Genomic DNA, 21,942 nt, shown 5'->3' on the forward strand with positions numbered 1-21,942 from the left:
GATGACCTTCTCCACTACTCTGCTCTCACTCAAGTCTTCACCAAGCAGCCTTATGCTGTTGACAGTGGCCATAATCCTGTTTGAGTATTGTTTAATGCTCTCAGACTCCTTCATCTTCAAATTTTCAAAGTCTCTCCTTAAGTTAATCACTTGTTGCTGCCTAGTTTTATCTGACCCCATGAACTCCTCCTTCAACCTTTCCCATGCTTCCTTAGGTGTGCTGCAGGCCATAATCCGAGTGAAGATTACATCTGTCACTCCATTTTGCAAGCAGGCCAAGGCTTTGTGCTTCTTGGTGCTCTCCTCAGCATGCTGCCTCATTTGTGCAATCGTGGGATTGGCCCTCAATGGGGGTGGTTCAATGTCATTCTCAACTACACTCCACAAATCTTGAGCTTGAAGATATGTCTTCATCTTGACTACCCAAATATGGTAGTTTTCACCAGAAAATACTGGAGGTGGAGGTGCTGTAAAGCTCATCTTGCTGAAACAAACTTAACAGCCCCAATTTCTTCCTTCTCAAGCTTATATTTTCTCAACAAAGCAACCAACAAAACAGAGGCCCTCAAAGACTTAGGCTCTGAATACCATTTGTTGGAACATTTGACAGCAACAAGATTCTCACACAAGCTTAAGAGATTAAAAGATTGAAAAAACAAACAAAACAATGAGAGCTTGAGTTCAAGAATAACTGAAAATCATCATTTTTCATTAAGAAACAGTAGCTTATATAAATTACAAAGTCAATGGACAATTACCTAATGACTTAACTACTCCCACTAATACTTAACAATTTCAAAATGTGAACCACATAAACAAGTAAGCTGATATGATCAGCCATTACATCCATTACATCAAAATCTTACTAACTTTGATTACAAGTTACAAATTAACTAAGCAAGTTACATTTGAACAAAATAAACAAAAGGGGACCATGTTGCTGCTGCTCTCGGTTCTGCTACATTGCAAGTCTGCTTGGTGAGCTGCTGGTCACATGTTGCATTGCAGACCAATGCTCAACAATAATTTACACTGTGAAATGTTTGAATGTAGCTTTAATTAAATCATGAAGTAGCTTTCTTCGACAATTATTTTGCTACCAATAAATGTTAATGGGTACAATATTCATTATCAAAATATATCACTAATAACAGGTAAAATGCAGATACTTGAGTTCATTTTAATTGATAGATAACTTATATGGGATCATTTTCAAAATTGAAACCAATAAAACTCCTGCATTTTTTTTTTGTGGCAATGATCAAAGATTTAAGTGGAGTACAAGAAAAATTGAACTTCATTTTTCTTCTTTTGTGTTATGTCTCTGTCTATCTTTTTAGTGTTTCCTTATTTGACTCAATTGGAAAGTAAATCCAGTTGTGTTGTCATCATGCACCCATCATTTATGGAGTGAAACAAAGTTAAGAGGTACAACTTTGATTCCACTAAAAAATTAGATCAAATACTATAATAATAATATCATGATTGGTTTGCCCCCATTAGTGTCAATGAGCTTGTATTTACCATAAACTCTCATGGAAGTTATTGATGTTTTTAGTCACAGATTGGGTATGGAGATAGCTTATTGAGAATGGTGGATTGAATTTAGGTTATTGGTCTTTATCCCTGCAATCAAAACTAGAGAATTAGTAACACTATGGGGTATCCTTGGTCTTTGCCTTTATCCCTTTTCATTGCTTTGACTGATTTTTTTGTAATTTATGGGGTCGGAATTGGCCATTTGACAGTGTGGCTTTGCACAAAACTCACAATCTTCAAAGCTTAATTATTAAAGCTTCCATATAATTGCAATTTGGGACTTATCTGAATAGCCTAAGAGTGCTTAATTAGATAAAGAAAACAAAAGAAGTTGGAAGATGAGGTGGCTTTCCAGCCAGATATTGCTCAATCATTTCCGACCATGCATCTTTCATCAAATAAGGCCTTTATAGTGCAGCCACGAATCCTGCCAATCATTAATTTCAAGAGCATGTGTATACAGGCTTGAACTTTGATTGCATCAAAACAGCCCATTATTGTAAAAATTTGTGTAGAATCAAATGATAGAGGATTGATATGGGTCATTAATTAGATAATAACACTATGCTGCCGTGCATGCATCTCCAACCTACTCGACTCTGCAACATCTACATCAAACCAAATAAGATTGGTATCTCTATCATTTCTTATCTATGTTATTAGAAAGTGAAAATGAAATTAAAACCAGGTGCCTCTTCCTTTATTTTCTAAAAAAATAAAGATACCCTTTTTTGGGGATGTGGTGCATAGTTGTTTGAAATCCCATTGATAGAATATTTTACTCCCACTATGATAAGATATGGTAATTGGGGTGTTGTTTATCTCAAAAAGTCCTATGTTATCCTACCTTTCAGGCTACTGAATTAAGCCAATAACATAATCTGATAGTTCCACAATGCACAATTCTTCTGTTAAAGTAGCAGTCCTTACATTCCTCCTATATGTGATTAATTCCTTAGGGTTTTGGCAGTATATTCCTAAGAACTCTTCACATAAAATACTACTGATTCCATTGAACTTATACTCTAATGCTGCCTAATTGTACGACTCTTTAGAGAGAGGTAATTTTGTTTTTGGTATAATGAAAGTATCCTTGATGTTTGTTTTATTATTTAAATTATTAATTTTTACAAATTCATAATTTTTTTTTCCAACAATTTTATCTTCAAAATTTTAACTTGAGTGCTCTTAAAAGAGATGCAATACGATGCAATACTTTTTATCAATGCAACCAACAGTTTTAACACTAAATGTTCTGTTTTTGCCCTTGAAGAAAAGTTTTATATCCTATTAAGTTCTATGTAAACTGACAAAATATGAAGTGATAAGAATATTAAATAAACTTTTACATACTTTTGAAAATGAAAGCAAAATACTTAGATATGGACTGGCCTACCTACCCCACTTTTGATTCCTTATAGCATAGAATTTTCAGCGAAACCCCGTTCTTCCTCAAAAGCCACAGCATTATTGCTCACACCTTTTACACCAAATATCCCACCTTCATTATATTAATCCTCCAATTATTGTACACCTTTATAATTCCAATGCAACGGCAACTGAAACCAGATGATAACATTCTGTTGTTTTTCCCTTGCAAATTATGTTATCATGTTCTTTATTTAGTTTTCTTTTGAAATTCTCACATAGGGATGAGTTTTCAATTACCCTTGTTTCAAAGCTATATTCGCCCTACATTAACAAAAGAAAGCATGCAAAGCATCTGATTGGATGCCTTACACGACATCTTAGTTACTAGTTAATCAAATGAATCAGGTGCTAAAGAGAATGGTTAATTAGATAGTAAAAGTAAATATTCGAATGAAAGAAAAACCAATGAAACGAATATCTCACGAGATGTAAAGATGTTTTGCCTTATCATCACGCACTATAAATCGACCACCCAACTCTCTCTTCATTAAATTGGCTGTAACGAACTTGCAATAAACAGCCACCATATTTGCTCCTTAAGAAATTGATACCCTCACGAAACTCATGCACTAGCAGACGTTCAGCCATCAATTCTTTCTTATTTAAACAAACCAGATTTCCCATCTTATTTATTCGAATTTTGAAGAAACCCCACCAATTTACTTCCATAATGCCTGCAACTGCAACATCAAGAGTGGAAGAGATCCCAACTGACAAACCATGTCAGTCATCTTCAGTTTCATATCCCACCAAGAAATGGCCGGCCAACCTATTGCAGATAATGCTTTCAGAGCTGAAGATACAGAGAGGACTAGCACTTCCATTGGTGGCCATGAACTTAACCTGGTTTGTGAAGATCGCGGTGACTACAGCTTTTCTAGGCAGGCTTGGGGAGCTCCAGTTAGCCGGTGGCACATTCGGTTTCACCTTCGCTAATGTCACAGGTTTCTCCGTCCTCAGTGGACTTTGTGGTGCCATGGAACCTATCTGTGGTCAAGCTTTTGGAGCTAAGAACTTCAGGCTCCTTCACAAAACACTTTTGATGGCCATAATCTTGTTACTGTTAACTACACTGCCTGTTTCGTTCCTGTGGCTTAATGTTGATAAAATTCTAATCCATTTTGGCCAAAAAGAAGACATTTCAGCTGTTGCAAAGACGTATCTTTTCTATCTTCTCCCTGATTTGGTTGTCACTTCATTGCTATGCCCTCTCAAGGCCTATTTGAGCTCTCAAAGCATAACAATCCCCATCATGTTTAGCTCGGCTTTAGCGCTTGCTTTTCACATCCCCATCAATATCTTTCTTGCAAAAGCTAAGGGTCTTGAAGGGGTTTCCATGGCAATCTGGATAAGCGATCTCATAGCTGCAATCCTTCTAGTCTTGTATGTAGTGGTGCAAGAGATTAGAAAGGGAGGGAAATGGAATGAGGGAGGATGGTGGGATCAATGTGTTGAAGACTGGCTTAGACTGCTCAAGCTTAGTGGACCATGTTGTCTTACGACCTGCCTTGAATGGTGGTGCTATGAGATTCTAGTCTTGCTTACCGGAAGGCTACGGAATGCCAAGCAGGCAGTCGGAGTGATTGCTATCGTTCTGAACTTCGACTACTTGCTCTACGCTGTGATGTTGTCACTAGCCACGTGTGCATCTACTCGTGTATCTAATGAACTCGGTTCAAACCAGCCCATAGCCGCCTACCAGTCTGCATATGGAACTCTTGCAGTGAGCACAATTTCCGGTTGCGTTGGTGCATTGGCAATGGTGGGCGCGAGAGGCGTTTGGGCTCCTCTGTTTAGCCATGACAAAGGAATCATAACAGGAGTGAAAAAGATGATGCTGCTAATGGCAGTGATTGAAGTTGTAAACTTCCCCTTAGCTGTTTGTGGAGGAATTGTTCGTGGAACAGCTCGGCCATGGTTGGCGATGTATGCAAACCTTGGGGGCTTCTATCTCTTAGCTGTACCGTTGGGTGTTGTTTTGGCCTTCAAAGCTGCACTTGGACTGAGCGGGTTATTGATAGGACTTTTAGCTGGAATGGCAACATGTTTGGCATTGTTGTTGGTGATGGTTGTGAGAATAAAGTGGCATGAAGAAGCAGATAAGGCGCATATACTTGCCTCTGATGGGAATCTGGAAACAGTTAACAAGGTAAATGACAACGAAGTATGAAAACCACACGATGATAAGATTGTTAGAGCTTCAATGCCATGAATTCTACATATGAAGAACTTCATATGAACTTGAAGAATGTCCTAGACAAGTATTTGCAGAATGCAACAGCTTTATAGGGATGCTGGAGAACAATGGTCATGCTCATATGTCCATTCAGAATACAGCTCAAAGAAACAAGCTAAACAGGGAAGCAAAGTGCTAGGTTTCCCAACATGTCCAACTAAGCTTACACTCCATTGAAGTTCTGAATATGCAATGAATCTCTTTAAGTGCGGTGAGGTGTTGAAGATGATACCGCACAGAGCTTAGATTTTCCTAGGCCATCCCAAAAATGTCTATGGAACCATTTAATTTGTATACAAGACTCAAGGGATGAGAATTCACAAATAACACTAAAATGCAAATAGTTGGGACACTTTTGGGTGCATTTCAATTGATAGATAACTTATATGGAACCATTTTCAAATTTGGCAAAGAAAACCCATCCATTTTGTTTTGGCAATTATAAGATTTAAGTGGAGACCTGAAAATGAGAGGCCTTAAACTTGAGTACAAGAAAATTTTAACTTTATTTTTCTTTGTGCTGTCTCTATCTTTTTAGTGTTTCTTTCCTTGACTCAATTGGAAAGTAATTCAAGTTGTGTTGTCACTTGTCATCATGCACCCATCATTTATGGAGTGAAACAAAGTTAAGAGGTACAACTCTGATTCCACTAAAAATCAAATCAAATACTATAATAATAATATCATGATTGGTTTGCCCCCATTGGTGTCACTTGATTAAGCTTACCATAAACTCTCCTGGAAGTTGTTGATGTTTTTGGTCACGGAATGGGTATGAAGATAACGGATTGAGAATGGTGGATTGAGTGAAGGATTTGAATATCTCCACAAGATAAATGTGAGTTTCAGATGTATTGGAGTTTGTGGTTCAAGGGACTCCAATATTTAAATCAGTAAAGAGTGGAATTGGAACAAGAAAGCTAATTATTAATTATTAGGTGATAAAGGTGTAGTTAGCTAGGATAAGAATAGTTGCATTTGAATCATTTGAGGGATCAAGTATAAATTTATCTATATTAATTTAAAATTTTATAAATTATAAAGAAATTTTTTATTTTAGGGTAGGACCCTGCCAACCCTTTTAGCTTCGCCACTGGAATATTCAATTGAGTGAGTGGTTAGGTTTATCAAGAGAAATAGTAATGGTATTTAAATGATTTACGCAGTCGAGGTCGTTGATTTGAGTTGGGCCCTTCTAGTTTGTAAGGCCACTAAAGAGTTAAATCATGGATACATGTTTTGTGGTTGTTCATTCAGTAAGGGTTATATGTCGAGCATTCTCACAATTAATTTACACATGAAAGAGTTATTGGTCTAAGGCGTCCTCGATCACTATAATTGACTTACCAATTAAAGGAGAAAACTTATTATTAAAGATTGGTTTGAAATCGAGCCTAAAGTTAGAACACCGTCACAGCAATTTAGTCAACATAATTTCATTTTTGTTTATTTTACTACTATTTTGATTTTAATTATTTTTATTGTTTTCATTTTAACTAGATTTAATACTCCCTTTTTATTTTCGCACAGATTGTCACACGTCGTAGGCATGACAGTTGCTTAACATGCAACTTGGTTAAACCAAACAACAATTTTAGATATCACTGTCTTTATAGGATTGACCCTACTCCATATATTACTATTTATATACTATTTAAGTGTAGGAATATTATTTTTTCTGGATTCAGAACCCATCAAGCGCGCATGAGAATTGGGCTTAAATGACCAATGTAAATTGATCGATCCCCCCGAAATGTGATACATCACAGCATCCAAACCCTTTTGTTTCTTAACTTCTTATTTACTAAATTTTTAAAAGGTTCAAGCTAAAAATAGCTTAACTGTAAGAAGCTATATTTAGTCAAGTCTAAATTAGTTAAACCATTTTTTAAAATAACTCTTTCTTTATTTTACTCAACTCACATTTGCTATTCTAAAATATCTTAACTCACTTTCATTCTAAACACACCATAAAAAAAAACTCTATTATTCTTCACTTGCTCGTCCTCTTCATTTTTTTGTGATTGTTGAGTATTTTTCGTCGTGATCTATTGTTGATTCTTTCCTGTATTTTTATGACGAATGAGCTTGTTGAGTCTTAAATATACACATTACGACAAAATATTCTTAAAAATAATGCACAACAAACCTCAAATTATTTAACTCGTATTCCTAATTTATCAACTTGTTGCAATGTTTACCAACAGGATTTGGCCCTTTGACAGTGTGGCTTTCACTAAACACATAATCTTCAAAGCTTAATTATTATAGGACAGATATAAATTGCAATTTGGGACTTATCTCCGAATAGCCTAAGATTGCTTAATTAGATGAAGAGAAACAAAAGAAGTTGGAAGATGAGGTGGCTTTCCAGCAAGATATTGCTCAATCATTTCCGACCGTGCATCTTTCATCAAATAAAGCCATTGCCTCTCGAGAAAGCACACAAAATTTTCTTGAACAATTTCAAGAACATATCTTAATAGAGATTATAAATCGACTGTTTACTACCCTTTTGCTCTCTAGTTCACTTGCTGCTCCTCATAGTAATAATATCTGCCGACATACCTATTTCGTATATTTCGTATCTTTTTAGAACTTTTGAGAGGCCATTGGATCTTTCCAACGATAGAAGTATATGGTTGATTTTTTTCCCTTGCTGCAGTGAAGGGCGATGTATAGAGATTAGAGACTTAAATTTTCATTGCATCCAAACAGCTCATTATGATAAAATTTGTGTGCAATCAATGATAGAGGATTAGTAGTTCATTAATTTGTTTGATAATAACACTATGCTACCGTGCATACATCTCCAACCTAGTGGACTGCAACATCTGCATCAAACCAAAATAGACTGGTTTCTCTATCTTTTCTTTTTTATACAATTAGAAAGTGAAAATGGAAGTGTTCTGAGATGCCCATTCATGCAACAGCTCGCACATTTGGTGGACAAGCAAAGTGTGAACAAATCAAGAACATGCAGTCCCGTGAACAACAATCGTGTAAGTCGTCCTGCGGATAGGCCAAATGCAAGAAGAATAGTGGATTGCCAGTTGGAGAACTATCTAGCAGACAACCTTTGGCAGACTATCTGGCGGATTGTCCAAATATGACCAAGACTCGCGGATACACAAGACGCGAGCTGCTTTGCTGATTGCTGATTGGCATACTCTAAGCTATTGAAGGGCGAACTATCAAGATGCTAACTGACTATGCCAAGTTGAGGTACTATAGACTATCCCGATGTTTGATACATGTTGGCAAGTTGTCAACTTGTTTAGAAAAGTTGTTAGCTTATTTTATTTATCTTAAATTTGATAGGATAATTTTAACGGTGCTATTGCCCATGTGTAATTTCAAGTTCTTAGGCTTTCCAACTTGTCAAATTGCAGTTGGTAATATTTTTCCTATATAAGGCTACACATTGTATGTAAATTATGTATTGAAACTGAAAAATGTAACAAGTCACAAACTTTGGTTTGTCTTTCTTTTCTTCCTTACAAAGAAAAACCAACAGAAAGAAAACCAGGTGCGTCTTCCTTTCTAGGAAAAAGTACCCTTTTTTCTAATATTGGGAAGTGGTGCATAGTTCTTTGAAATCCCACTGATGGCATATAAAGTTGTATTCTTAGCCCCTTCTACTTCCACTATGATAAGATATGGTAATTGGGATCCTGTTTATCTCAAGAGGTCCTATGTTTTCTTCCCTCTCAGGCTACTAAATTAAGGCAATAACAAATAATCTGTTAGTGAACAATATGGCTGAGAAAAAAATCGAGAAAACCGAACGGAATCAAACCTCGGTGAAAAAGCCATTACTTTCTACAATGCTTCCGTTAAAGTAGCACTCCTTGCATTTCTTCTACATGTGATTCCTAAGAATTTTGGCAGTAATATTCCTAATAATTTTTCACATAAAATACTATTGATTCCATTCGACATATACTCTAATTCCTCTTTTCCACAGATTAGGTAGCCATGTCTCTGCACTTATCTGTAAGAATACATGTAACTGATTTATTCAACTTCATATTCTCCTGCCTAATTGCACGATTCATATGTAGAGAAGTAAACTCAGTTGAATGTAAACTAAAGAAATATGAAGTGATAAGAATATTAAATAAACTATTATTTACTTTAGAAAATGAACGCAAAAAGCTTAGATATGGAGTGGCCTAGCTACCCCACGTTTGGTTCCTTATAGCTTAGAATTTTTAGTGAAACCCCATTCATCCTCAAAAGGCAAAGCAGCTAACAGATGAAGGACCACCGCATTATTGCTTACACCTTTTACACCAAATCTCCCACCTTCATTATCCTCCAATCATTTTACCCCTTAGAATTGCAATGCAATGCAAAGGGTAAATGAGGGTAAATGAAAACCAGATGAAAACATGCTGTTGTTTTTCTCTTGAATATTATGTGATAATGTTCTTTATTTAGTTTCCTCTTAAAACTTCTCACATGGAGATGATTTTTCAACTACCCTTGTTTCAATGCTATATTCGCCCTATATGAACAAAAGAAAGCATGCAAAGCGTCAGGTTGGTTACCTTACAGGACAATCTTAGTTACAATTTAAGCAATGAATCAAGTGCTAAATAGAAAGGTTAGTTAGATAGTAAAACTATTCCAAAGCAGCAATAGTCAATATTCTAAGGAAAGAAAAAAACCAGTGAAACGAATATCTCACGAGATATGAAGGTGATTTGTCCTTTGCAACTTTGCCTTATCATCACGCACTATAAATCAACAGCCCAACTCTCTTTTCATTAATTGGAGGTTACGAACTTGCAACAAATAGGCACCTTATTTGCTCCTTCAGAAACCGATACCCTCACAAAAAACTCGTGCACTAGCAGACACTAAGCCTTCAATTCATTCTTATTTAAGAAACCAGATTTCCCATCTTATATATTCGGATTTTGAAGCAACCCCACCAATTTTCTTCCATAATGCCTGCAACTGCAACATCAAGAGTGGAAGAGATCCCAACTGATAAACCATCCCAGTCACCTTCAGTTTCATATCCCACCAAGAAATGGCCGGCCAACCTAATGCAGATAATGCTTTCAGAGCTGAAAATACAAAGAGGACTAGCACTTCCATTGGTGGCCATGAACTTAACCTGGTTTGTAAAGATCGCGGTGACTACAGCTTTTCTAGGCAGGCTTGGGGAGCTCCAGTTAGCTGGTGGCACACTCGGTTTCACCTTTGCTAATGTCACAGGTTTCTCCGTCCTCAATGGACTTTGTGGTGCCATGGAACCTGTCTGTGGGCAAGCTTTTGGAGCTAAAAACTTCAGGCTCCTTCACAAGACACTTTTGATGGCCATAATCTTGTTACTGTTAATTACACTGCCTGTTTCCTTCCTATGGCTTCATGTTGATAAAATTCTAATCCATTTTGGCCAAAAAGAAGACATTTCAGCGGTTGCAAAGACATATCTTTTCTATCTTCTCCCTGATTTGGTTGTCACTTCATTCCTATGCCCTCTCAAGGCCTATTTGAGCTCTCAAAGCATAACAATCCCCATTATGTTTAGCTCGGCTTTAGCGCTTGCTTTTCACATCCCCATCAATATCTTTCTTGCAAAAGCTAAGGGTCTTGAAGGGGTTTCAATGGCAATCTGGATAAGTGATCTCATAGCTGCAATCCTTCTAGTCTTGTATGTAGTGGTGAAAGAGAATAGAAAGGGAGGGAAATGGAATGAGGGAGGATGGTGGGATCAACGTGTTGAAGACTGGCTTAGACTGCTCAAGCTTAGTGGACCATGTTGTCTTACCACCTGCCTTGAATGGTGGTGCTATGAGATTTTGGTCTTGCTTACCGGAAGGCTACGAAATGCCAAGCAGGCAGTCGGAGTGATTGCTATCGTTCTGAACTTCGACTACTTGCTCTACTCTGTGATGTTGTCACTAGCCACATGTGCATCCACTCGTGTATCAAATGAGCTCGGTGCAAACCAGCCTGTCGCAGCCTACCAGTCAGCATACGTATCACTTGCAGTGAGCACAATTTCTGGTTGCTTTGGGGCATTGGTCATGTTGGGTGCAAGAGGCGTTTGGGCTCCTCTATTCAGCCATGAAAAAGGGATCATAAGAGGAGTGAAAAAGATGATGCTGCTAATGGCAGTGATTGAAGTTGTAAACTTCCCCTTAGCTGTTTGTGGAGGAATTGTTCGTGGAACAGCTCGACCATGGTTGGCGATGTATGCCAATCTTGGGGGCTTCTATCTCTTAGCTTTACCGTTGGGTGTTGTTCTGGCCTTCAAAGCTGCACTTGGACTGAGCGGGTTATTGCTAGGATTTTTAGTTGGGATGGCAACATGTTTGGCATTGTTGTTGATGATGGTAGTGAGAATAAGGTGGCATGAAGAAGCCGATAAGGCACATATACTTGCCTCTGATGGGAATCTGGAAACAGTTAACAAGGTAAATGACAACGAAGTATGAAAAGCACACGATGATAAGATTGTTAGAGCTTCAAAGCAAGCCACACAGCATAACATAGACACTAACACCAATCTCCAATCTGCTTTCAGCCATTAAGTGTAATACAGAGGAATTTTTAATCCTCGTGAATTACCATTCAGGCCTATTTTGATGAGCCTAAATTCTACATATGAAGAACTTGATATGATCTTGAAGAATGTTGAAAACAAATATTTGAAGAATTCAGCACCTTTCTTTAAATGCTGGAGAACGATGATCATGTTCATATGTCCATCCAGCATACAGCTCAAACAAACAAGCTAAACAGGGAAGCAAAATACCAGGTTCTTTTTTAACTTTTATGAGTGAATGGATAGGCATGACAAGCAACATCATTCGAAGGATGGATTCATCATTCGAATAACGAGAATAATTACATCTCACAATGAGTACCAATGACATGTATTACCCATCTACAGATTCAGGTTCAGAACTCATAGAAGTGAGCTCCTTAGATTTGGCATCATTGAAGCCAAGAGCTGCCAATATCTTGTGACCAGGTGATTCCACTTCAGACCAAATGCCAAGAAGCAAATGAGTTGTTGTAATTTCCCCATCACCACCTGCAATTTGAAGAATAAAACACATCAAGTATGGAATAACGAAAACTGAGGAATTCATATTACTGCTTTTTCTTGTTCAGTGTACTTTATGAAGTTATAATAAGAAATTAATAGAATCAGATATATCATTATCCCATATCTTGTAATTGTTTAACTGATTCGTAAACTTGAGCACCTTAAAGAAAAAACAAATTCTGCTATAAAAAGAACTAAAAAAAACTGGAAACTTACCAGATTTTAGTTTCTCATCAACAGCCCAATCAAGTGCCCTTTGAGCATCTTCTGTCAAAGGAGGATGCTCAGGACTGAAAAAGAACATGTCACCTTTTCCTAATAATTTGACTGTCTCATCACGAACCTTGAAAAGTGTGATACCATTTGCACGCAAAAATTTTGCAGCCAGATTAGTTCCTGCCCAGCAAATGAACTTCAAGTATGGCATGGTATAACATTTACAGAATTACGAGTTTTTAGAACATCTGATGAATACTTTTAAATTGCAAAGATGGATTCCAAAAGGACAGAAACTGTAACGTATGAGAAATGCATGAACTTTGAACACGGGCATTATGTAACCCTGAATACAGCAGCCAAATCAAAATTAGCAATTGCATATTCTTTCACTTTCACAATGTTCTCACAAACATGCCCTAATTTTCTAGTCACTTCACTAAAGGTACAGATATTGGTGAAGTACAGGGATTTTCCAACACAACTGATAATAAAATTGACAACAAAATGAAATCCAGCACTTGATTTTCCCGTCTTTGAAAAACTTCTATTCTGTTCCACAAAAAGAAAACCAAAAACAATGATTTTGCAGAGGACCCATCTTGTACTGCCCCAGCCATGTACATACTATTACTTCTAACATGTTATTCACCATTTTTTTTTTCAGTATCCTCCATGTCCATTTTACGGTCCATGACCGGGATTGGAGGCTGCCCCTCCCAATAATATCATCTCCAAGATTTAAACCTACGTTCTCTCCTTGGGAATGCAATGTGCCTTATCATTGCACTCAACACTTGTTGGTATATTATTCACCATTAACAGTACTACAATTAAACAAATTTATTCCCATTCACAGAAAGGTTATACTTTTACTTCTAACATGTTATTCACCATTAAGATAAGGAAACTAATGACAAATTTGAAAACAATTAACAACATGAAAAAAATCAAATACTACTCCCACAAGAAAGAGAAATAGTGCTGTTGCAGTGCATTACAGGGAAATACCAATCTAGAAACTAAATCAATGGGGCAGCTTCAAGCTGTAAAGAGAGAAAAGGTTTCTTATTTAATTGACCACCCAGAAGACAAAGATGTCTCAAAACTTTATAGCCCAAAAGCGCTTGCTTATCATGCAAGTCTGTTATTAGTACCTACCAACTAAGGCAGTGGTAAAACGTAACATATTACATATTTGCTTGATGGAAACCATGCTAACAACAAGCTTTTGCATCCTATTGACTCACGGTAGCTCACTTCTCAATAACTGATTCTCATTTTCAAAATTGACTAACATTATCAATTAACACACATTGCCCCTTCCCTGTTGGGACTGTTACAAGAGCTTTAAATGGAAATGGGTAGCAAAAAATGTGATTACCTTCAATCAATATGCCCATGAGCAACGACTCAGTTCCAGTAGTTGGATACTTGAGTTTCCTAGCTTCCAATTCAGCCATAGCAAATGACTTTATCGCTCTCCTTGACCATCTGTATTTTACTCATTATCTCAATAAAAACAAAAAACAAAAAGGTATGAGATTTATGTACAAGGAAAAAAAACCAAATGAGCTGAATTTACTTGGGAACTTTCCCAGCTGAAGCAACCCTATCTGTTTTCCTAAAACCATAAAAAATACATTAGAAAAAACAGAACCCAGAAATAAAAAAGATATTGCAGCTTAATTAATGAAGAAAAGATAAGAAAAATGAGGATTTTACGAAGTGGGGAGACTTAAGGAGATAGTTGCAGTGATGGGGCGATGGTTGGGCAAATAGCGTGTGGTTTTTGATGGCTGAAAGGAAATTTTGAAGCCAAGCCATGGACTTTGTAGACTGTGGGGCTTTAGAAATGAAGGAGGAGAAGTGGGTTTTGATTGGTTTCTGGATTGGGAAATTAGTGAGGTGGTGGAAGATGGATTTGAGAGAGACTGGGCAGCTGCCATTTTTTTTTCTTTGATCCAGAAACTAGAAAATGAGTGCCGAGTTTGCATAGGCAAGATTTTGTGGGTTAAAAACAACTGAAACGGCATCGTTTCCATGCCCATCTATTTACCGAATTGGCAAAAAATAAAAGCAATTATTCAACTTGTACATCAATTTTAATATTTTACCACAGTTAAAAGTATTCATTAATTTTGATTTAACCTACAATTATATATATAAATTTTAATTTGGTGTAATTATACACGTGAAACTCTAATTATGATTCAAATATATACTTGAAATTTTAATTTTAATTTAATCATGTATATTTAAAGGAATAAATACATCAATTTATATATATTTTTTATATGTATTATATTTATTTAATCAAAAATAAAAATATATAAATTTCAGTTAATTCAATTAATCTTAATTGAATTAATCGAAATATTTCAATTCGATTAATGATTAAAATTTTTTACATTTCGAATAGTTCAATTAATAATAATTCAATTTGGTTACTATTTGAACAACTCTAATTATAAGCATCCGTAAAGTATTTATATTTATATTTATATTTAATAATTTGTGTTCTAATTTCTTTTTAGCATTGGAGAGGTACAAATAAATATCATACAAAGATGGATTTGAGCTGAGATTGGATCCTAAAAGAAAGCCCACAAACTATATTATTTGGGCTTACTTGAGGAAAGCCCATAGGTGTTAGCTTAAATAGCCGAGTGGGCATGCTATCCACCTTAATGACTGATAACAATGATAAAACATGATCAAACCATTAATAAGAACTTGGTATAGATGGGGATGGCAGAGACTTTGGGTGCTATGCTATGTATTTCAATTGAGATTCATCGTGTATAACTATTTGCGTAGGTTTTAGGTTGATTAGTTAATGTTAGTTTGAATTATTCTAATTCTTTCGATCTTAGTCTTAATCCGAATTTCATCATATGTGGTTTTAATTTCATTAATTCTAATTAATTTGAATTAAGTTCTTGATAGACATTATTTGCAAGTGGCAAATTTTGGTGTGGGATTGTGGTGTGTGGGGATCCTCTTTCAGCCTGTGACACAGGCTTCGACCATTAATCGAGCAAATCATGCTCGTCTGGTCCGTGACACCTGTACCACTACCACACCGAATGAAGAAAAGATGTGAACAATCAAGTGGTTCCCACTTTGATTTTCAGACCTGTTTGGTTTTAGAAGAAGACTAAAGAGGGTAGAAAACAGTAGCAGAGAATGTTAAAACTAGTGAGTCAATGTGTTTTTTTTGGGCGGTTCGAAACTAGTGAGTCAAAGGTCAAGAAAGAAAGAACCGAATTTTCTTTAGCTCACTAAACTAAGAAGATTTTGGAGCCCTGTAGGATAGCAAAAGATCTGCTGCATGTGCACCACTAGATACCATATCTCCAAAATGGGCCACCCTTTTCATTAGGGTGATTCCGATTTGGTTTGTTTCGGTTGAATTTTTTGAACTATTTATTATAATTTATTCGGTTTAATTTGATTATTAATTTTTATTTTGGACTTTTATACTTATTTTAATTAAATCAATTTTGTTTTATGGTTCTATAAAAAAAATGATGTAAGATATTTTAGTGTTTTAATTAGGGGTGTTCAAAATTTCGATTAAAATTGAATTAACCAATCGAACTTATCTAATTCGATTAATCGATCAGTTAACTGATCTAGTTAGTTCGGAGATCGGTTAAATTTTTTTGGAAATTTCGGTTAACGGTTAATTCAATTTAAAATTGGGTAATTAACTGAATTAACCAAATTTAATAAATAATATTATATATTATATGTATTAGGCTATTACTAATTCGGTTAATCGGTCAAATAAATATTATAAATTTATTTATTTTATAAGTTTTATACTTGTTTTAACAAAAACAAAAAAAATATAAATTTTGGTTAATTCGGTTAACCGGCCAAATTAACCGAAATATTTCGATTTGGTTAATTTTTTTTAAAAAAAATTGATTCAATTGACGGTTAAAAGATTAAAAAGTTCAATTAATACTAGTTCAGTTTAATTAACCATTTAAACAATCCTAATTTTAACATTGGTGAAAACAAAATGTTATGAGAAAGTAAAAACACCATACTGAAAATGATATTATTATATAATTTGGGATGATAATTTGTTAATTTATCATAAGTAAATAATATTTTATATTTAAAATCAAATTAAAAAATCTATAAAATGAAAAAGAAAATGTGATGAATATTAAGAAGTGTGATTTACATACTAGAAAACATATATATAACTTCATGAGTATATATATTATGCAGATATGCGATTATTTAATAAATATAAAAATAATTATGCATTCAAAAGTTGTTTTCTTTTTTCATGTAATTTAATGAATTTAAATTAAAATTACATACTTAAATATATAATTATTTTTTGAAAATATGAAATTATCATCTAAATAAGAAATTAGATGAAACTCATTTAAGTAATTCAGAAAAGATCTTAGAATTTTGATTATTTATTTTGAAAGCCATAGAAGTATAAGTTAATACAATGATAAAATTACATTGTAACATCGTAAAAATATATAATTTAATTTTAATCCTTTTTACAATGATTTAAATCATTAGCAAGAAAATACATACAAAAATGTCATTATCCAACATGAAAAGCAAAACATGTTAGCAAAACGTGTGTCTAATAATCATACCAGTAAATGAAATTAGTTGGACCTGTCTGCCTACCAATTTGTAATGAAAGCTAGAAACAAGAACCAAAACTACAAAACCACGTACCAAAAATGTACACCAAATTAGGAACATAATTAGCTTTATTGTTGAATAAATCCAAATATGTACTCAGTATTCAAATAGTTTATTTTTTTTAAAATTGATTAAGCAGTAACTGATCACATTGTTTAGGTAATAATTTATTAATTTTGCCTTCTCCATGGATAGGGCGAGAAAGCATGAGTAAAGGAATGAATAAATTGTTAGGTCATTTCTCTCATGTCACATTGCACTATAATATGATTTGATCCTATCAATCTATAACTAAACTAGTAAAAAACAGTGGTTAGCCAATTATTGCTTCAATTTTGCTCCAAAAAAATAGGTATAGTTTAATAAAATCTAAAAATTGATTTTAGATTATATAATGAGGGGCTAAATATTAAATTTATAGATGAATTTTATTTTAATATATAATTTGATATATGAATTTTTAATTGGTGTAATTATACATTTGAAATTTTTATTGTTGTTGATATGTATACATGAACTTTAATTTTGATTCAACTATACACATTTAAAGAAATAGATATATATATTTATTTTTGTTATACTCCTTCCCCAACAAGGCCACATAACAGAACAAGAAGTGGCTTGGTAAGAACCCAAATAGGTACCCACAAAGACTCCACACACCCCCAAGTTGAATACCCTTCATGCTGAACCCTTGCTGGGCCATACATGACTAGCCATCTGTGAATTCTACTTAAACTAATTGAGAGGACACTCGCTTTTGGCTTCTAAAGGGCCCCACAGAGGGACCATCAAGGCATAACAACCTCGTACAACCTCAACAATAAGAATGTCCGAGCAGAGCCACATAGTATTATACATGAAGATAACTGACATGTAATGGACCAGCAACCTAGTCAACCACACAAAAAGCCTACCCTCCTTATTGTTGGTGACATGGTACCACATGACAAAAGGACCTCCCAATATATACCCCAACACATAAAGAACTAGGGATCTCCTTCTTCCCAAGCATTCCTTTGTTACTTAGAATCCTATATCCTCCTCCTTCATTCTCCCCATCCTTAACTTCCAACTTCAACTCTCCGCTTGTCTCAAGTGAATCCATCTCCTTATAACTGTCACCTTTTTCTTTGTTGATTTTTTTTCCTGATACACCACGTTGTTGATTTCTTTTGCTAATTCGATAGTATTATTAATAATCCATGAAAATTGAATCAAATTAAAATTTCATATATAAAATCACACAAAATCAAAACTCATTTACATTACACATTACATCAAAGTTCATGTTTGATTTTAATATGTATCCCATTACGAGAGTCTAATTAGATTTATGTAACACCCCCTACCCGTATCCGTCGCCGGAATAGAGTACGAGGCATTACCGATGAGTACAAAACACTTACAGATAATTTAAATATATTTTCGTAACAACTTGTCTCGATTTCATACTATTTCATATTTAAGCTTTACTCACCAAAGTATTTGAAATATCATCTTTATGCAAATAGCACACATGAGGTATATAATTCCGTAATTAAGAATGAACACATTTATCAAACATGTTCCACATTCATATATCAATGTCTCACGTTTCCATATATCAATAACCGTCATTTTTCTCGTTTTTCAGATAATTATGTGTAACCATTGATAAGCATGCAATTCACTGTTTCTTCCTGTCAATTACAATTTCAAATGACAAATTCGTGTGAATGAGCTCAACCTCATTAGGTGTTTAAATTCTGTCACTTTGATTCACATACTCATAATTTACTAACATATCCTGTCAAACACAATCTCTGAATGACAAAATTACATAATTGAGCTCAATAATAATAATGATAACATTACTTACATTTCTTTTTCCTCACGTTACATTTACGACTTACCAACTTGTCCATTCAAGGAACGGCTTACGGATTTGAGTACATCGTGATTTGAAGCCCGAAATCTAGCTGAAGCACATAAGTGCTAAACGGAAGCCCGAAGGCTAACTGAAGCACATAAATGCTAAATGGAAGCCCGAAGGCTAATTGAAGCTCACCAGAGCTGAACTAAAACCCCAAAAGGGTTAACTGAAACTCATATGAGTTAACGAAAGCTCATAAGAGCTAAACGGAAAGCAAACACGAGAATTCGCAACAAATGCTGAATCTCGGTTTACTTGGATAATTTACCATCAATTCATCTTTTGCACTGAAAGATCATACTCATTTCCTGCGTTCCGTTCCTCCGAAATTCTCAGTTCAATTTCATAACTTTTGTACATAATTTACTTATTTTCAACAATTAACATACATAAATATTAATTACCATTCATAAAATAATATTGAAATTTAATGATATTAACAAATGGTCACTAAATTTAGTTATATAAACTCACAAGTTCGATTTTTGTATTATAGCGACAATCATAATTTCATAATAAATATTCCAAATAAAATATTATATCGTTTCTAATTCAACACTTATTGATTATAATCGGGCATGTGATCAATTTATACACGAGTCATTCATATATTTTTCCTCCTCCTCCTCTCCATCCACATCCTTGGTATAAATAACACACTTCTAAGTAACCTTATCCATAATTTTCACTAATTACTTATATGAATATTTAAGCTATCCACCAGTGTCATAGTCACTAAATTATTTATATCTGAAGCTACGAAACTCCAAATTAAGATCCGCTAATTTTTCCTAAAACTAGATTCGCATATCTTCTTACCATAAAATTTTCATAATTTTTGGTTGGGCCAATTAATACAGTTTATTCATTGAAGTCTCCCCTGTTCTGCTGTCTGACAGTTCTAACCCTTCTTCACTAAAAATTAATTATCTCCTCGTACAGGATTTGAATGATGTTCCCGTTTATTTCTCTTGAAAATAGACTCATTTAGGATTCTAAACATATAAATTTAAGCCCCTAATTATTTATATCCAATTTTTGATGATTTTACAAAGTCAAAACAGGGGAACCCGAAATCATTCAGACCTTGTCTCACAACATTTATCATATCTCATGATTTACAATTCCATTATTTACATAATTCATTCTATAAAAAACTAGACTCAATAAGCTTTAATTTCATATTTTATTCATCCTCTAATTCCATTTCTAAAATTTTTGGTGATTTTTCAAAGTTAGACTAATGCTGCTGTTCAAAACAATTTTAGTGCAAAATGTTGATTTCCATTTTGCCCCAAATTTCACAATTCATACAATTCAGTCCTTACTCAATTAACCCCTCAATTAAGATAATTTTCTCAATTAATACTTTTCCTAAACATTATAAGTTATTTCATAATTATTGAAATTCAGAATTTCTACATAAAACTCTAACTTCAAACTCTTTTACAATTAGGTCCCAAACATTCACTTTCTATTCAATTCTTTCAATAAAATCAACATATAAACAGTTTAAAGCTCTAATTCCATGCCAAATCATCATATAATTCCAGCACATATGCATAGAAACTTTCAATTTCTTTCATAGAATCAAAAACTAATGAATTCAACAAGTGGACCTAGTTGTAAAAGTCACAAAAACACAAAAATTTTAAGAAATAATTAAGAATTGAACTTACTTGAAGTAAAAATATGAAAAACCAGCTTAATAGAACTCTTCCATGGCGTTTTTCTGATGAGAATGCAGACAAATAAAGAGAAATCTAGATAATTCCACTTTAGTCCTAGCTTTATTAAGTAAATTTTGCAATTTTCCAATTTTGCCCTTAATTCTCATTATTTTCTTGCTTATTTCATGCCCTTGCCGTCCAGCCCAAATAGACCTTGGGTCTATTTTCCTTTTAAACCCTCTTTCTTTTATCAATTAAGCTATTTAATCATTTCCTACAATTTTGCATTTGATACAATTTAGTCCTTTTTGTTCAATTAACTATCATAACTTTAAAATTTCTTGACGAAACTTTAATACTAACATATTAACAGTCCATAAATATTTATAAAAATATTTATGGCTCGATTTAAAATTCCCGATGTCTCGATACCTTATTTTCGATTCTAATTATTTTAATATTTTTTTAGTACACCATTCATTATTTCAAAATTTTTCCTAACTTCATATTTAACTTATACTCACTAAATTAATAATATTTCCTAGTCATTTGTGAGATTTAGTGATCTCGAATCATTGTTCCGACACCACTGAAAATTAAGCTGTTACAATTTATATTTAATTCTACGAGAATGCCTTATATTTGTTTTTTGTTTTTTTTCATACTTCATAGTTCAAATTTACAACTTATTTTGAGAAGGTGTAAAATTTTGCTATAGCACTTCTTTGCATTGGAAAATATCAATAGATTGATTATATAAGATTTAGGACATTAAAACTTATAGTTCGACACACTTTTTGATATTTTAATTAACAACTATTTGAGAGAATTAAAAGAGAGTTATTATTTATATTTTACCCGATTCAGTTCATTATTATTACGTCAAATCAACCAATTCAAAAATCTCTATGACTAGGATTGTCAAACACCTTTCAAATCACCCTATTATAATTACTTAGTTAAACCCCCCAAAAGATGTAAATTGTTGAAGCATAATCATTAAAAAAGAAGGTAAAAGATCAAGAAATTGTTGTTTGTTAGATGGAGCAATCGGAATGGGATTAATCAAGACTCGTTCTCATGTGTTCTAAAGGAAGGGGCACATAATGAGTAGGTAATTTGGACTTGATGCCTACTCGAAGAGAACCAAATGACCCACATCCAAAGTCCA

The 21,942-nt window shown here is 34.2% G+C and overlaps 3 protein-coding genes across 3 annotated transcripts; 2 read left to right on the forward strand and 1 right to left on the reverse strand.

Annotated features, from left to right (window-relative positions):
- The first annotated feature begins 2,848 nt into the window (after positions 1-2,848).
- LOC107963655 (protein DETOXIFICATION 56) lies at positions 2,849-5,714 on the forward strand. Its single transcript, XM_016900086.2, has one exon. It carries the CDS (start codon positions 3,641-3,643, stop codon positions 5,138-5,140), a length of 1,500 nt encoding a protein of 499 aa, XP_016755575.1. The 5' UTR covers positions 2,849-3,640; the 3' UTR covers positions 5,141-5,714.
- Positions 5,715-9,347: 3,633 nt separating this feature from the next.
- On the forward strand, positions 9,348-11,827 carry LOC107963656 (protein DETOXIFICATION 56). The gene has a single exon (XM_016900087.2). It carries the CDS (start codon positions 10,162-10,164, stop codon positions 11,659-11,661), a length of 1,500 nt encoding a protein of 499 aa, XP_016755576.1. The 5' UTR covers positions 9,348-10,161; the 3' UTR covers positions 11,662-11,827.
- Positions 11,828-11,873: 46 nt separating this feature from the next.
- LOC107963657 (ATP-dependent Clp protease ATP-binding subunit CLPT2, chloroplastic) lies at positions 11,874-14,481 on the reverse strand. The gene is made up of 5 exons (XM_016900088.2): positions 14,220-14,481; positions 14,080-14,118; positions 13,879-13,988; positions 12,495-12,674; positions 11,874-12,263 (listed from the first exon to the last, which is right to left on the reverse strand). The coding sequence occupies exons 1-5, from the start codon at positions 14,441-14,443 to the stop codon at positions 12,106-12,108; spliced, it is 711 nt and encodes a 236-aa protein (XP_016755577.1). The 5' UTR covers positions 14,444-14,481; the 3' UTR covers positions 11,874-12,105.
- Between the last annotated feature and the right edge of the window lie 7,461 nt (positions 14,482-21,942).

The sequence above is a fragment of the Gossypium hirsutum genome, chromosome A03 (assembly GCF_007990345.1).
Source record: "Gossypium hirsutum isolate 1008001.06 chromosome A03, Gossypium_hirsutum_v2.1, whole genome shotgun sequence".
Lineage (NCBI taxonomy): Eukaryota > Viridiplantae > Streptophyta > Magnoliopsida > Malvales > Malvaceae > Gossypium > Gossypium hirsutum.

Excerpts from the sequence above, each read along its gene's own strand:
- LOC107963656 (XM_016900087.2), top strand. The coding sequence starts at position 10,162 with ATGCCTGCAACTGCAACATCAAGAGTGGAAGAGATCCCAACTGATAAA.
- LOC107963655 (XM_016900086.2), top strand. The coding sequence starts at position 3,641 with ATGCCTGCAACTGCAACATCAAGAGTGGAAGAGATCCCAACTGACAAA.
- LOC107963657 (XM_016900088.2), bottom strand. The coding sequence starts at position 14,443 with ATGGCAGCTGCCCAGTCTCTCTCAAATCCATCTTCCACCACCTCACTA. Across the intron at positions 13,989-14,079 it reads TCAGCTGGGAAAGTTCCCAA|ATGGTCAAGGAGAGCGATAA; the intron begins GTAAATTCAGCT and ends AGTAAAATACAG. Across the intron at positions 12,264-12,494 it reads TGATGAGAAACTAAAATCTG|GTGGTGATGGGGAAATTACA; the intron begins GTAAGTTTCCAG and ends TTCAAATTGCAG.